Raw genomic sequence first — 16,702 nt, forward strand, 5'->3', positions numbered from 1 at the left:
CCATTGACTACTTACGTGACTGGCCTGTAGATCTCCTTAACACCAATGAACTGAAGTTGCTCCATGATGTCTGGGATACTTGCACATCGAGTAAGATTAATTCTTGGGTAATAAAGAAGGTATGAGAGACACATTTCATTCCTGGTGCTTAATCCTCCCTGAAAATTGAGATATTTTATTTATAAAAGTATATGTTCCACCAACTCTGATACTTATAGCACACAAACCACAAATGTTACACAGTTTCTTCCAATATTGAAATGTAACCCATCTTAAAGCTGAAAAATAATCACCTAAATGACAATTTGGTTTTCAAAAAGATAGTAGCACTTTTTAAATATTTCCAACTCCTTAAAAGTTATCTTTCTTAAAGAACCTAATAATCTCCTTAAAGTTCTGTTTATATGGTGTAAAGTCTCACTATAGTGAACGTTTCAGAGGATGTTTAGCAACATGATACCAATCAGTCAGTGTGCTGGAATCTTTGCCTGATTGCATTGAATTTTCTATAATCTTGTTGTCATAAATATCAGCGTCTGCATACCACAGGGGAAACAGATTACACACTTTGAATCTAAATATAAATAGTGGACTAATTTAAAAAAAGATTAAAGATCCTCCAAAGAACAGAATCTGGAATTGCTACCATATATTATCTACAATGCCCAATTTTCAACCAGAAGTTATTAAACATGAAAAGAAACAGGAAACTATGACCTCTATTCAGAAGTAGAAATTTATTGTGAAGGATATAGATGCTGGATTTAGCAAAGACTTCAAAACAGACATACACATGTTTAAAGAGCTAAAGAAAGACGTTCAATTAAGGATAAATAAGCTAAAAATGAGTTAAAAAAAAAATAAGGAATACCATCAGAGAAAGGAAAACACACAAAAAAGAACCAAATAGAAATTCTAGATTTGAAAGATACTATAACTAAATTAAAAATTCACAGGATGAGCTCAACAGCAACTTTAGATGGCAGAGGAAGGAAGCAATGAACTTGAAGATTGATCTCTAGAAATCTCCCAACTCAAAGAACAGAGAGAGAAAAACTAAAGTAAGTAAAAAGCAACCCAAGAGAGCTATAAGACAATATTAAATATTCCATGTATGCAACCAAAATGGGCTTCCCTGATAGCTCAGTTGGTAAAGAATCTGCCTGTAATGCAGGAGACCCTGGTTTGATTCCTGGAATGGTAAGATATGCTGGAGAAGGGGTAGGCTACCCACTCCAGTATTCTTGGGCTTCTTTTGTGGCTCAGCTGGTAAAGAATCCTCCTGCAATGCAGGAGACCTGGGTTCGATCCTTGGGTTGGAAAGATCCCCTGGAGAAAGGAAAGGCTACCCACTCCAGTATTCTGGCCTGGAGAACTCCATGGACTTTATAGTCCATGAGGTCGCAAACAGTCGGACACAACTGAGTGGCTTTCACTTTCACTTCATGCAACCGAAGGTCCAGAATGAGAAGGAAGAGGAAAAAAGAGTAGAAAAAACTATTTGGAAAAAAATGGTGGAAATCCTCATATATTTAGTGAAAAGCATTAACTTACAGACCCAAGAAGCTCAACAAATGCCAAAGACAATTATGAAGTGAGTCATACCTAGACACCTTACAGTCACATTGCTGAAAGCCAAAGACAAAAAGAAAATCTTAAAAGTGGCAAAGTAAAATGATACACTGCATACAGGGATCAACAATACAATGAACAACTGACATTTTATCACAAATGATGGAAGTAACAACATTGGAATTACATATTCAAGTGCTCCAGAAAAAAGAAATTATTCAAGAATTCTGTATCCAGCAAATCCTCTGTCCTTCAAAAGTGAAGATGAAAAATGTAGTAGTAGTGTTCATAGCTATACATTAATGTAGCATAGTGGCTAATATGCAATGATTTTACAAATTGCAAAACATCATGCCTTGCACTTGATGAAGGGTTGGGTAAAAGGAGAAGCTGATCTACAAATGAGGCTGCAACTGACATCTCAGTAAATATATTTAATCTACCCTTGAGCTTGGATGGTTACTCAGAGTTACACCAAATTGTAGGAAGGGAATCAAGCTTTTGCATTCTCACATCAACCAGCCATTGGTTTCTGGCTGCCACTGAAGACAGTGTGACTTTAAGTGAACCATCCCTTGATATCAACAGCAACATCCGGTGAAGGACACACTTTGCTTATTTTCTGTTGTATGTTTGTCTTATGCTTGTCTTATGGATTTATAGAATTTATTTTAAATGTTGGATACTGATGCTTTATGTGTTGCAATTTTTTTTTTCAGTTTAAAATTTATCTTTTCACCTAATAGTGTTTTTGAAGTGAGCAAAAGTGTTAAAGTAGACAAACATCAATCTTCTAATTTAGAGTTTGTACATTTCATATTTTAAGAAGTTCCTACCTACCCCAAAGTCATAAAGTTATATATATATATATATATATAATCTCATATATATATTTTTATATATATATATATATTTACTTCTCCTAATGATTTTAAAAGTTTTATTCTTCACATTTTAATACTTAATTTACCTGGAAATTATTTTTTGTGTGAATTGTGGGAGATGAAGATGCAATTTTATTTTTGCCATCTGGCAACTGTACCAGCAATTCTTAGTGAAAAGTCCATCCTGCCCCACTTACCTGAATGCCAATTTCTATCTTAAACCAAGTTTCCATACAGGGGGTTTGAAGTTTCCAGAAACTCTATTCCATTCCACTGTTCTAACTCTGGACCCAAACTACACTATTAATCACCATAGCTTGAAAGTAAGTTTTCATACCTAGTAATCTGTTTCTCATCTTATTCTTTTAGTAGTGTCTTGCCAATTCTTAACCCTTTGCTCTTTTATGTAGATTTTATAATTAACTTGCTCCATGTAAAAGCTAAAGTTGTGAAATTTTTAGAAAAAAATTTTTAAAATAGGATAAAACCTTTGGCTAAGGGAAGATTTCTTGGTTAGACACCAAAACCCAAATAATAAAATCTTTATGAATTATATCAAATTTATAAACCAATTTATAAAGAAGGATTATCTTGTGTTTTTCCCCCCAAGCCTTCTATCCATGAACAGTCTCTCAATCTCTTAAGTGATCTTTAATGTCTTAAAAACTAATAATTTTCTTCACAGAGATCAAACACATCTAATGTTATTTTATTTCTATAGAATTTATAGTCTTAAATTACATTTTATTGAGATAGTTTACTGCATACTAAAATATAACTAACCTTAGGTATACCAATTTGGGGGAGGTTTTTGATGTGGAAAATGACAATATCTGTGAATAATGTGTTTTACTTCTTTGCTTCCTCCTTTCTGATCTTTATATTTCATTTTATTTCTTTTCTGCTATGATAATGAATAAAACCAGTGATAATAAATATCCTTGTTTTCTTCCTGATTTTAAAGAAATACTTCTAGCATTTCATTTAGCTTGATAACTGCTCTAGATTTTTCACAGCTAGTCTTTAGCTGGTGAAGGAAATTCTCTCTTATTCTTAGTTTGATAAATGTCCTTTTTTACCCCCATGACTGATAAATTTTATGAGTGCTTTTTCTGCTCTGATTGAGGTAATCATAAATCTTTTTCCTTCAGTCTCTTCATGTATAATGGCATTAATATATCTTCTAATTCAAACCAATTTTACATCACTTAGTTATACCCAAACCAGTCCTAACTTACATTTTTATATAGTGAGAGATTCGGTTTGTCAATACATTGTCAAAGTGCCTTCTGTCTGGTGTGTGTTGTTGACCTTTCTTGTATTGCCCATGTCAAGCTTCAGTACTAAGATTATGCTAACTTCATAAAATGAGTTGGTAGAAAGCATTTCCCCATTTTTTTGTGTGTTCCCTGGAAGAGACTGAGGAAGACATGAGTGATTTATTTCTTGAATGTTTGGCAGAACTCCCCAGTAAATCTGCTGGAACCAGATTTCTCTTTGGGTCAGAAGCCCTAAGGTCATGGAATTCATTTCTTTTTGAAGTTTTGATTCATCTAAGTCCAGACTCATGTGCATGGTCATTAGTAACCACAGGTCTTTTATTAATAATATTCGGTGAGGAAAAACTGAAAGATTAAGGATAGCTTTTCATGAAAGAGTCAATAAATTGCACTGCAAATATTACCATAATATCATTAGTTAATCTGATAAAATCTTAAAACAGCTCTGATTTCACTTTTACGATGTTTCATGTTCAAGACAGTCAGGAATTTTGCTTCCAAATAGGAATGCTTTTTATTTTTTTCTGTTCTAAAATCAAAGTTTATTCCTCCCCCTCCACAAATAAATTTTAATAATAAAATTCTTCTTACCCAAGTCATCCGGGCTCTGTCTTTTGTGTTGTAGCGACACTCAGTAATTAGATTATCTCCCTAAAACATAAAAGTGGAAGCTTTCAGACTGGAGTTTCATGCTGTTTTATTTATCTAACACATCTGTAGGCCAACAGTTTAATCTGCTATATGAATGCATGCATTAAGTCATTTGACTCAAGAGTAGACTTTTGATCTATTAAATTCTAGGTTTGCTAGCATAATAAGCAAGCAAACAAACAAATAAGGCTCTCTTTGTTCAGGCCAGACTCTACAATGTTCTAGCTGCATGACCTTAGGTAAGGAAATAAATGAATCATCTGGGCACAATTTGTTCAACTAAAAAATAATGATAAAAATAGCACTTATCTCACACAGCTGTTGTGAGGAAATTAAATGACAGAACACACATTTAGTTCTTAGCACAGATTAAACACTTCTTAAGTGTCGGCCACAGATACTAGTTACTGTGATTACCTTCTTATTTACATTATTTACTTTAAAGGTCCTTAGTCAATTTTCGTAAAACAGACTTGTGAGGCAAATTACCAGTAACTTATTTTTTCCAGTACTTTTCAACCTTTTGAACAGTACTGCACATAAAGAAACTAATTTTTTATGGCTCCCGGTCAGGTAAGTGGACAGGCTATTCATGGACCAGAAGCAGCAAGCTCTGGGTAATAGCCCTCAGGTTTGTCCTCACTGCCTGGATATTCAGAGGGACCAGGAATCAGTATTTCAACATTTATATCTTCAAGACATATCAGTTGAGGAACTCTGAGACAACCCAAAAAAACTGGTTAGAGAGCCCCAACACCAGACAACACCATAAAATGGAGTGAAGTCCTTAAGAATCTTGAGATCACTCAAATTTCATCTTTCTACTCCCAGAGTATACCAGGGAATTACTGCATGTAGAAAAGGTATTGCTATTACTCTCATTTCATAAATAGTATAAATATCTGACTTTTAAGAAGAAAACTAGGGTAGGAACTTGTATAATTATTGAGCTCAATGTCAAAATAAAAAATTTGACAAAAGGAAGCATCATAAAATTTTTAAATTGTTCATCATTGGAAGGCATAAGATTCCTTTCTGTGTTGTTCCATCAGAACCTCAAGTTATGGTTGCCAGCCGGATTACACACAGTAATATAATTAGCTATGTCCTAATACCTTAGTCAAAAGAAAAAATGATCTTATATTCACTTTTATTGAAATGAAACTTTCAAAACTTCTGATCTTACCATTACCAGAACTGCAAGCCAAGGGATTATTAACTGGGGAGTCTAGAAAAATGATGCTTAGAGCACAAAACCTAAGTTTTATTTCCTTTGAAATCAACAACTTGAGTTGCCCCTGGGAATAGTAAGAAAAACAAGTTTCAATTTTGGAAAACAGATCAAACACATTCTGTGAGGGTTATGCAACAGACATGGTGGGTGGCTTTGAAGCTATGGATGGGATGAGGAATTCATTACACCAGGAGAAACCTGGCTAATTCTCAGCAGGTATATGTCTCAGGATTTTGATGACATTCAGTGATAAAGAATAAAAGCATTCATACTGGTAAGATTGTTTGTTCTTCTTTTAGGTACTGAAACTCCTGGAAATTGAAGTCAAAATCATCATCGTAAGCGAGTAATCTCATTTCCTCCCCTTTGCGAAAATGACGCAGCCGGATGCCCCTGCCTGCCAGGTGAGCGTGGAGCAGAACAGCAAACACGTGGATGCCACTTGGCTTTTCAGCTTCCAAAGCCTACGGGAGACATGGGGGGGACCTGGTTAGGTCTCCAAACAAGCTCAGACAGGTCACCTTAAAACAGAGCTGGAGGGACGACTGAGAAGAAAAGCTAACACAATTCACGTGAACACATGAGCTGCCAGACATTTATAATCCGGGTTTTTCCTGACTTATTCCTATCTTTGTGAAGCAATACTGGCTGGGAGGAAAGAAGAGGAAGTAATGCTTGCTGAGGGCCAACTGATCACGTCTACATATTATCTTTCTCTTTTCTTCTTTTAGGAGGTGAGCAAACAGTTAAAGCTTCTGGCAAAAAGAACCCAGTATTTTGGTAGCTTGAAAATTGAAACTCTTAAAAGGAGAATCTACTCCTGCTTTTCCAGATAAGAAAATTGAACTGGGAGAATTAAATTAAATGAATTGCTCACAGTCCTACCACTAGAGAATGATGTCATGGCAATTTAATTCATGGTCTAAATGGTCTAAATAATTCAGAAGAGATAACCTTTCCCATCTACCAGTCTTCGATACTGTCTACAACCACAATATCCTATAATTTATAAAGAATATGATCCACGTTGAAATACTTTCATTCAAGAAAAAAAGAACTATGAATGAAGCAGCCATTATAAAATACTTATATATAGTTTTCTCTTATCCAATATGTATTTTACATTAGTTATTTTTGCTATTTGGTTAAAGAAGGGTCGGTAGCTATAAATCAGAGAAAATGAGAAAAAATGAAAATAAATCATGGAAAAACCAAATATGCATTAAAAAACAAAGTTGAGAAAGCAAAAGGGGACTACACAAAGGTTGAAACCGTAAAAGATAAAATGAAGTGTCCAATATGAAACAAACAAAGGAAGGGGAAGGAAAACACTGGACTTCTGTAGCCTTCAGGACTTTAAACAGCAATAAAGGTCTTGCTAAAATTGTAAACAACCATTTTATAGCATGACAACAAGAAAAAGATTAGTAATAAACTTGGAATTTTCCAAACATAGTTTCTACAAGCATAGATTAATCTAGGAAAAGCAGCTCACAGACCCAGACACACCATACCTCTTCCAGGCATTCCAGGGTGCAGTGACCCTCAGACCGGAAGTCGGGCAGGCCTGGAGGGATGGTGTGAAAGAGGCTTACCCAGAGGCCAGCCTCAATCACCCCAGCATCGTATTTCCTTATATCTGCCGTATAAAATAATCTCAATCCAGAATTATCTATTAAGCCTGGAACAAGAGCATTTAGACAAGAAAAATTAAAAGTGAGCTTGAGTACTTGAAAAAGTTTTCCATATTCAGCTGAAATAGGTTTATTGATTTCCCTTAAACTCTCACAAGGGAAAGGAATACAAGCAAAGATTAGTGAAAGGCAACATCCAGATTCACAAAGAAAACGTACACTTCGTACCATGGGAAACATGTTTGTATTATCTAATGACACATTCCACAATTATCCAACATGAAGACAGAAATAAAAATTCTAAGTCATTCATTAGAATATATAGTAACTCAACAGAAGTTTTATTTGATACTGTTTTGAGGTGAAGCTCAGTAACATTTACAGAGAGGTGGAAACCACTTGGTCTGGAAACCATGTGATGATGGAGAAAAATATTAATAATTAACTTTATAGTTTATCACCAATCTTTTAATAATTCATCAGTCATATAATCAACAAACAATTATTAAGAATCTACGATGTGAACAACATAACAACAGGCATGGTGGGGAGGGAAGGTAAGATACATCTCTTGCTGTGAGATGGTTATCATGAGGAGGGAGAGTATGGGCCCCAAACACTTCATAGATCCATCCCACTTGGAAACTAACTGACTCCTTTCTGCAACAGAGACTTACCTACCTGTGAACTGACCTGTTGGGTCAATTAGCATATAAATAATTTTGTATCAATTGTTGTGATTATGTTATTGTTTGTCTTCCCCACTACACTATAATATCCCCGAAGGTGGGGACATTATGTCATTAAGCACAGATCCAGCACATCCGTGATGCTCAGCATTTGCTGAAAAATTGCACAAATCAGTGTAAAATCATAACCTTGAGTTTCTTCTATTGATAATTTCATACTGAATCTTTTAAGTTTTTGGTGTTGGGATATTACATAGTAAATTCAGGTGTAAATACTTGCCCCTCTTCATTTCAACATCATATTACACCAGTGTCAACACAACAGAATGCTTAATATTTTCTAGTGTGACTAATGGTAGCTTTTTGTATGTGCTTTTAGAAAGAAAATGTTTCATAAGCACCATGGATTTCAGACTAATTTACACCCTAAAGGGAAAAGTCTATTTTTCTACTTTCTGGTAAGTAATGTCCAAATGGCTTTTTAAGATCAGTGACCACATGTGCCCATTTGCCTGGCTCACTGCTGGCCAATGACTGCTGTCCCAGTGTAACTGTTTATAGTGCCCTTTTCTACTCTAAATGGTATCCTAATTTGGATGACAAATGTATAGGTTAATTTTTTTTATAACATTAAATGCTATTTTACTTGAAGTCTGTTTAACTCTGTTAAAATAAAGGGAAAAGTTACAAAACTTTTAAAAATCATAGGTAGAATGTATAAAAAAATACTCACCTTCCTTATATGTTGGATTGTCATAATGGACTTCCAGGAGTACATAATGAGGATCTAATGGAGTGCCAAGGGATAATCCAACATGAGGTGGATAGGAAAATCCCTAAACAAGCAAAATTCCATGACACAGTGTTTGGTGAAAGTCCCTCAGAGCTCTACTCCACTCAAAAACCAAACATTCTCAATGATATTTCAACATTCTACAACTGTATTCATCTATAGTTGATCAAATAAAGTGGCTTAAGGAAAGAATGATTTCCTGTGGACAGAAAAATAACCCACCCTCATATCAAAAAGAGTACATAGAGAGTTTTACTTAGAAGTGTTAGAAATGTAGGGGGGAAAGTGATCAGTTAACTCTGTTACATCTCAGTAATCAGTGGTCCCACCTCTCCACCTATGGCCCAGGCGAAAATGACGGTCTCACAGGTGAGGAAGGCATCGGGCATGTTCGGGTGGTAGCACTCGTGCCCGTCGTCCAGGACACTGTCACTGAAGCTGCTGCCACACTGATAGAGCAGGATGTGATGGACCAGGCTCTCGTGGCCTTGCTGAATCACGGGCTCAACCTAAACAAGCACGGGTGAGAGGGACGATGCATCAGTAAAACACCCCAAACACCCTCCGATAGGCGTGAAACCAGCATAAGTGATCATCGGCTTTTCAAAGCAATAGTTTTCTCAATTGTGTAACTTGTGCAGTTGACGATAGCTGTGTTTGCACTCATCTCTGGAGGACTGTATGCCCTCAAGACAGAAACTATTTTCTATTTTGCTTCAAAATGACAGTTACTGTTCAAACAGTTGTATAATATATAGCAATGACACAGAAGGGCAGCCCAGGATTTTCTGAGATTGTAGTTTCCATATCAAATTTGATTTGTGTGTGTGTGTGTGTGTGTGCGTGTGTGTGTGTGTGCTCAGTCATGTCTGACTGTATTTTTGTATGTGCTTTTAGAAAGAAAATGTTTCATAAGCACCATGGATTTCAGACTATAGACTAAAACCCCATAGACTGTAGCCTGCCAGGCTCCTCTGTCCATGGGATTTTCCACGCAAGAATACTGGAGTGGGCTGCCATTTCCTCATTGGGTTGACCCAATGATCGAACCCGTGTCTCCAGCAGCTCCTGCATTTGGCAGGCAGATTCTTTACCACTGAGCCGCCTGGGAAGGAACTTTTTTGGTGAGAGTATACTTATTTGGGTGCCTCAGTACTCCAAGGGGGACAGGGAACTGCTAATATGTCTTCAGTTAAATATTCAGGCACATGTGAGGATTTTGCTATGTGCCTTCTAAGTTCAGGCCGAACCCTGTAGGTTGTACTGAGCTCTATTAGGTAGGTTCTGGATAGAAGCCCCTAAGGGCAAATGAGGACGGGATGCTCCCAAGGCAGCTACCCTGGGCTTGCCTAGTGGTTCAGAAGGTAAAGAATCCACTTGAAATTCAGAAGACCTGGGTTTGATCCCTTGGTTGGGAAAATTCCCTGGAGAAGGGCATGGCAACCCACTCCAGTATTCTTGCCTGGAGAATTCTGTGGACAGAGGAGGCTGGTGGGCTATAGTCCTTGGGGTCGCAAAGAGTGGAACTCGCGGGAGTGACTAAGCGCAGCACACAGCAAGGCAGCCACAGAAACTAGTGGCTTTCACTGGGGCACCACAGGAGGGCGCTAGAGAGCATGCAGGCAGAGTATGTGAGGCTGGAAGGTGCTTCAAGGAGCTTCAGATAACTTCAAAAATTCTCAAAATGAAAAAACAAAAAACTTTTAAGAGTAAGTGACTTTTATGCATAAAATAGACAACGAATGAGGACCTACTGTATAGCTCAAGAAACTGTACTCAGTACTCTGTGGTGAACAAAATGGGAAGGAAATCCAAAAAAGAGGAGATATATGTATACACAAGGCTGATTCACTTTTCTGTACAACACACACTAACACAGCATTGGAAAGCAACTATACTCCAGTATAATTAATTGTAAAAGAATAAGTGCTTTTTAATATATAAAGTGAGTGCTGAAACCAACACCACGTTGCCAAGCTTACAAAGTACTCTAGGAACAATAACAGTAACATCTGTCTTTTATTTAGCACCTCCTAAATGGCAACCCACTCCAGTATTCTTGCCTGGAGAATCCCATGGACGGAGGAGCCTGGTAGGCTACATACAGTCCACGGGATCGCAAAGAGTTGGACACGACTGAGCGACTTCACTCACTCACTCACTCACCTACCAGCCACTATTGAGTCATTTCACATATTTCACTTGCTATTTATAACAAATCTATAAGGTGAATGTTATTGTTTCCATTCAACAGATGAGAAAGCTGATGGAAGGATTCTGCAGCCAATCCAACCATGGCTAGGAAGTGGTAGATGGGATTTGAAACTAGGCTGGTCTGACCCCGGAAGTTAGCAGTCTTCTGATTGCAACACACTATTGAAGGAAGATACGTTGGAGATCACCAACAACCTTGGAAGTCACTGCCAGTGAGTGGGTGGATGAAAGGTTTCACGTAGGCAAGTTGCCCACAGCTGTCAGCAAGAGGGTGATGACACCAGGGAGCCAGCCCCAGGAAGGGCTTCGGGAGCCACTGCTGAAAATCCCCACACAATGCTGTCCATCAAGGGAGCAGCGCCACACTGCGGGGAGCCTCATGCCTGAGGAGTCTCCTGCCTTCTTTCACCACCCTGTCCACACATCCTGGCCTCTAAGCAGAGGAGACAGACTGCCTTTGTGCTTTCTCCTAAGAGGGCAAATAACAAGGTCTCTCCTGGAAACCCCGTGAAGGCTTCAAGGAGAATTAAATTGCAATCCAACCCCCAGGTTACAAATTGATAGTACAGACTAGAAAATGAGGATTTCCTAAGAAATCCTCCCACAAATACACCCACAAAGCAACAAGGAAACTTACTGCATGCAAACCCAGGGACTGTTTATTGGGAAATATAAGAAGCCTTGGAAGAGGCAAAGTCCTTAGAAAAAAGATGTTTGTTTGTTTGTTTCCTGTTGTGAGATTGAGAGGCAGAGAAAGAGAAGTGCCTGAGAATAAAATGTAAGGATAACTACTGAATAAAGTGTTGAAGTTGGTCGCTCAGTGGTGTCCAAATCTTTGTGACTCCATGGACTGGGGCTTGCCAGGCTTTTCTGTCCATGGGATTTCCCAGGCAAGAAAACTGGAGTGGGTTGCCACTTCTTTCTCCAGGAGATCTTCCCAACCCAATGATAGAACCCAGATCTCTAATTTTGGAGCCAAGAGGCCACCAGAAAATATATGAGCTATCGAACTCTTGAAAAGAGGAGAACTTCTTGATAGAGAACTTTGAGTTGACCATGGGGGATAATTAAGTGAGACACCAAGAATATCCCTCTGGACAGGAATAACCCACTTGGTGCAGAGTCCAAGTTCCAGGGACTGTGACCACCTTGATGAGAGCAGGACAGGGCCATTGGCTCGTGGCAGCCGGTATGGGGTAGAATTTCCCATAAAGCTTCCTGTCATTCTTACAAAGCCTAGTGCTGCCAGCCCACGGCTACCAATCACCCACCAAGTGACTTCTGCTGCCATGACCATTCCACAAACACTTGAAGCAGTCACAGCACTTGTGTTTTATCCCCTGCTGTGATATCCTTCTTTACACCAAGTAAGAGTGAGGCAGAGACTGGCCAGCACCATCTGAGGAAGGAGACAGAGCTCCCTGACTCTCGCTTGTTGGCTGAACACACGCGTTCAGCACTGCCCTTTCTTGGGCTCCTGGTAACAGTCCACGGGAAAGAATTTTCCCCTGGCATCACTGCCCGATTTGAATCAATGGTGGCATTCTATACTTCTGCATTTAAAAATTTTGGAGACAAACAAGGCTGTGAAGCTTATTTGTCTATCACTACTATAAGGGGATCTCCTATTTTGATTCCTGCTTCACAGATGTCACATTATCCTCACAATCAAAATGGGACTCCCAAAAGTTTCCTCTATTCAAAAAAAGTATTGTAGTGATAGATATTGTCACAGAAGGTCATGGCAAGATAAAGTACACAAATATAAATAAATTGGTATTTCTGAGACTGCAATGAACATTTAAGTGAATTTTGCTTTTAAGTTGATTATGAGTTTGGTGGAAGAAATGAATTTTAAAAAATATTATTTAAAAGTGCCTATGGAAGTAGGTGGCAATGACACCGAAATTAAACCATGTCATTGATCACCGTGTTCTTGTACGTAAGTGAAATTTACAGACCTAGAACAGATGGTAGGCCTGTACACAGACCTTCATGTGCAACAAGCCAAGCAAGGATGGTCTAGCATGTGGGTTATCTGTTAGCCTATGTGCAAACTAAAAAACAGCCCAGGAACCAAAACACAGATAAAAAGAGGGGGAGTCTTTAACCTGAAGTATTTTAAAGAGTAAAACAGTCCCTTCAGTTAGTTCAAGAAAATGGAACTTTGGGGGTATCCTTGAGAAGACTTAGCAATAAAATGGAGAAAAAACGAGAGCTGCTAAGCATAGCCAAGATCAAGATGAAAATTATCACTGACCATAAAGCAGTATTACTGATTGCTGTTTTTGATGTTCCAGGACATCAAAAAGCTGCAAATATTTATACTGTTCCTCACGAACCCATCTTCTCTTTTACTCTCTTTAGCCAGGTCAAAGCAAAGTCCTTCAACACACTGACTGCTTAATAGCTACTCATTGAATGGAAATGAATTTACTACTCCCTTTTCCATTAAGCCAACATTAAGGAGGCTGAGTCATCAAACGCATTGCCTCCTAATTTCCTGATCTTCTCAACTCCAGTGACCTAGGCTACATCCCACTTCCTTCACCATCTGCCAGAGATGCAATCACCAAGTCTAGTGAAAGAAAGTGAAGTCGCTCAGTCGTGTCCAACTCATTGCAACCCCATGTACTGTAGCCTACCAGGCTCCTCAGTCCATGGAATTTTCCAGGCAAGAGTACTGGAGTGGGCTGTCATTTCCTTCTCCAGGGGAAGTCTAGTGAGTGCTACCTTTAAAAGGTAACCTAGGAACTTCCCTAGTGGTCCAGTGATTAAGAATCTGCCTGCCAATGCAGGGGACAAAGGTCCAAGCCCTGATCCATCTCTGAACAAGAGACGCCACCATAGTGAGAGACCCACACACCACAACTAGAGAAAGCCCATGTGTAGCAACAAGGACCCAGCACAGCCAAAAATAAATACATGAATAATGAATTTTAAAAAGGTAACCTGAGTGTAACCATGTTTTCTTAGCTTTCAAATACCAATGACCTCAATACTAACACTTGCAAAATAAAATTATTTTTCGCTTAATTCCCCTGTACTGGGTTAAGCAGTGCTCCTGCAAAATTCACATCCATTGAGAACCTCAGAATGTAACCTTATTTGAAAATATGGTCTTTGCACCTGTAATTAGTTAAGATGAGTTTACACTGGCTGAGGATGGGTCCTAAATCCAATGACTAGTGTCTTTATAGAAGAGAGAGGAGAAGATTCAGACTCAGATACACAGAGGGAAGATGGCCATCTGAAGACAGAGGCAGAGATGTGAGTCAAGTTACCAGAAACCAAGTAACCCCAGAAAGCATAAGAAGCTGGAAGGACCAAGGAAGCATTCTCCGCTAGAGCCTTCTGAGAAACCATGGCCCTGCCAACACCTTGATTTTGAACTTCTGACTTCCAGAGCTCTAAGAGAGTAACTTTCTGCTGTTTCAAGTTACCCAGCTTGTAGTCATTTAGCTCTAGGAATCTAGTACAGTCTCCATCTCAATTTTTAAATAAAAAACTAACAATTTTCAGGTGTGCACATTTGTAGCTAGGTCATGATTGTCTCTGCACTTGTTTGTGACATGAACTTATCACAAATATACATCATTTCCTCTTATCTGAATAGGTCTGTAGGTTAGTTGGGGGCTTCCCAGGTGGCATTAGTGGTAAAGAACCTGTCTGCCAATGCAGAAGATGCAAGAGATGTGGTGTCAATCCCTGGGTCAGGAAGATCCCCTGGAGGAGGGCATGGAAGCCCACTTCAGTATTCTTAACTGGAGAATCCCATGAACAGAGGAGGCTGGCAGGTTACAGTCCATAGGATCGCAAAGAGCATGCACGTAGGTTAGTTAATAATATTGTCTCAAGGGTAATTTCCTGGTTTTGATAATCAAACTAAGGAAGATAAGATGTTACCATTTAGGAAAAGCTACTATTTTTACAACTATTTTTTTGTAAGTCTAAAATGATTTCAAAATAAAAAATGTAAAAAAAAAAAAAAGATTCATTATCTATAGCCAAATATGTGTGCATCTTGCTTTTGATTTTATTTTAGGAGGGTTAAAAAAACGGAGATAAAACGCCCCTCTTGACTGGTCTAAGAATACTGAGCTCAGTGAGAAAAACAGGAGGTTATTAGAGCTCTTATGAGCAATTTTCCTTTATTTATTCTTCTAAGTCTACTCATTTAAGATGTGACTTGTTAAAACATGTGTGGAACACAGCTCTCCAAAGCCAACTTGCAGTTCAATAAATTAAAAATTAAAACAAAAGGAAAGAGGTGATGGGCGGAATCTGTAATGAGCTGGAAATTTTGTAAATCCCCATCACTGTTCTTCTTGCCTGTTCTTGTCCCCGGCATCCCATTCTATGTACCCACCCGAGGCATAGGTTGCTGTCCATGTAAAGCAGGTAAACCGTCTCTAACAAAGGTTAGCCAAAGGGCATCTGGTTGATAAAGTGATGCAGCCTATGGGAACATTTCAGCCAGAACTAGCAGTGCAGACAGATGAGTATAAGGTCATATGACTATTTGCCTCTCTTTCTCCCTTCTTATCTCCATCCCCGCTGGGCAGAGCTCTTTGAGAATAACAATATATCTGACTTTTAAGAAGCAACCAAATTGAGCAAGAGAATATCATCACTGTCCCACAGGTAATCCAGCCTGAAATAGTTCAGGGTTCAAAGCAAAACCCGACTTGTTGATGTGTTATCAAGGGGCCACAGCTTGAATAGATTTGGCAACTAAAGCCCAGGAAATCACATTCAAATCAGATGGAGATGAACAGAAGAAATGAAGAAAAGGGGGCAACTGAGGGAGAGGAGACCACTGGGAAATAATTCATCCCCTACTGCAATCTTGAATTCTCAAAGAACCACCATCTTCATGTAGGACCACGCCCCGCCAGCCACAATTGACTAGTTCAGGGGCGGGTGCCCAACACATCAATCCTTTTTTTGGATTTTCAAACTATGAAAAAAGAGTGCATTGTCTACTAGAAGTTGGAGACTGTGGAAGAAGCCAGCATGTGGTGAGATACAATAAAATCACACAGAAATGTGCCAAAGACAAGACAGTCTTCATAGGGTTTGAATACTTCACTCAAGCTGGCTTTGACTAGATGAACCTTTGTTGGCAAAGTAATGTCTCTGTTTTTAATATGCTGTCTAGGTTGGACTAGACATAAAACCATTATATTCATTTTATCCTCAAAACAAGATAATGAGCTTAGGTAACAGAATTATCGCATGTTTTATATAAATGGAAAGTAAAACACAAATTAAGAAACTTGCCCAAGTGTCAAAGCCCTGTTTACCTTTTGATGGCCTGGACTGTGAGACGGTGCTCCTCGCAACCACACTGACTGAGGTACTGGCCTCTTTATCGGGAGGGTAAGTAGGTGGCAGAGTGTCTGCTCCACTGAGATCATGTCAGGTCCCCGTAGCCTTTACTGTATACCCATCATCCAGATTCTGCTGTCTAATTTCTAATTACTTCACCTGAGACTCCTTGGAGGCATAATCTTGCACTTCACTTTGCCAATGGCAAGAAGTGCAAGATAATGTACATGCCTCTAGGGAAGGTGAAAAATAAGGGAGGATGAATATCTAGAGATCTTGGGTCAAGTGGGACAGCTCTAAACATACTTCATGTGTATTTGTGCCTCACCCTGAAATTCATATATTAAAATCCTAACCCCCAAGCTTATTACAAGTGAGGCCTTTGGGAGGTGTTTAGGTCATGAAGGCAGATCCTCATGA

The 16,702-nt window shown here is 38.8% G+C and overlaps 1 protein-coding gene across 3 annotated transcripts in view; it reads right to left on the reverse strand.

The window, feature by feature from the left end:
* Positions 1–16,702, reverse strand: part of MOXD1 (monooxygenase DBH like 1) — an 87,910-nt gene that overhangs the window by 14,026 nt on the left and 57,182 nt on the right. For all 3 annotated transcript variants that reach the window (XR_006338040.1, XR_006338039.1, XM_043888560.1), the window contains exons 5-10: positions 9,067–9,246; positions 8,678–8,780; positions 7,136–7,302; positions 5,894–6,085; positions 4,328–4,387; positions 16–158 (exon numbers count right to left, since the gene is read on the reverse strand). Coding sequence is in view for 1 of the 3 variants with exons in the window: in XM_043888560.1 (XP_043744495.1) it covers positions 16–158; positions 4,328–4,387; positions 5,894–6,085; positions 7,136–7,302; positions 8,678–8,780; positions 9,067–9,246 (845 nt within the window). In the remaining 2 variants the exon portion in view is untranslated. The remainder of the gene's footprint in view (positions 1–15; positions 159–4,327; positions 4,388–5,893; positions 6,086–7,135; positions 7,303–8,677; positions 8,781–9,066; positions 9,247–16,702) is intronic.

The sequence above is a fragment of the Cervus elaphus genome, chromosome 26 (assembly GCF_910594005.1).
Source record: "Cervus elaphus chromosome 26, mCerEla1.1, whole genome shotgun sequence".
Taxonomy (NCBI): domain Eukaryota; kingdom Metazoa; phylum Chordata; class Mammalia; order Artiodactyla; family Cervidae; genus Cervus; species Cervus elaphus.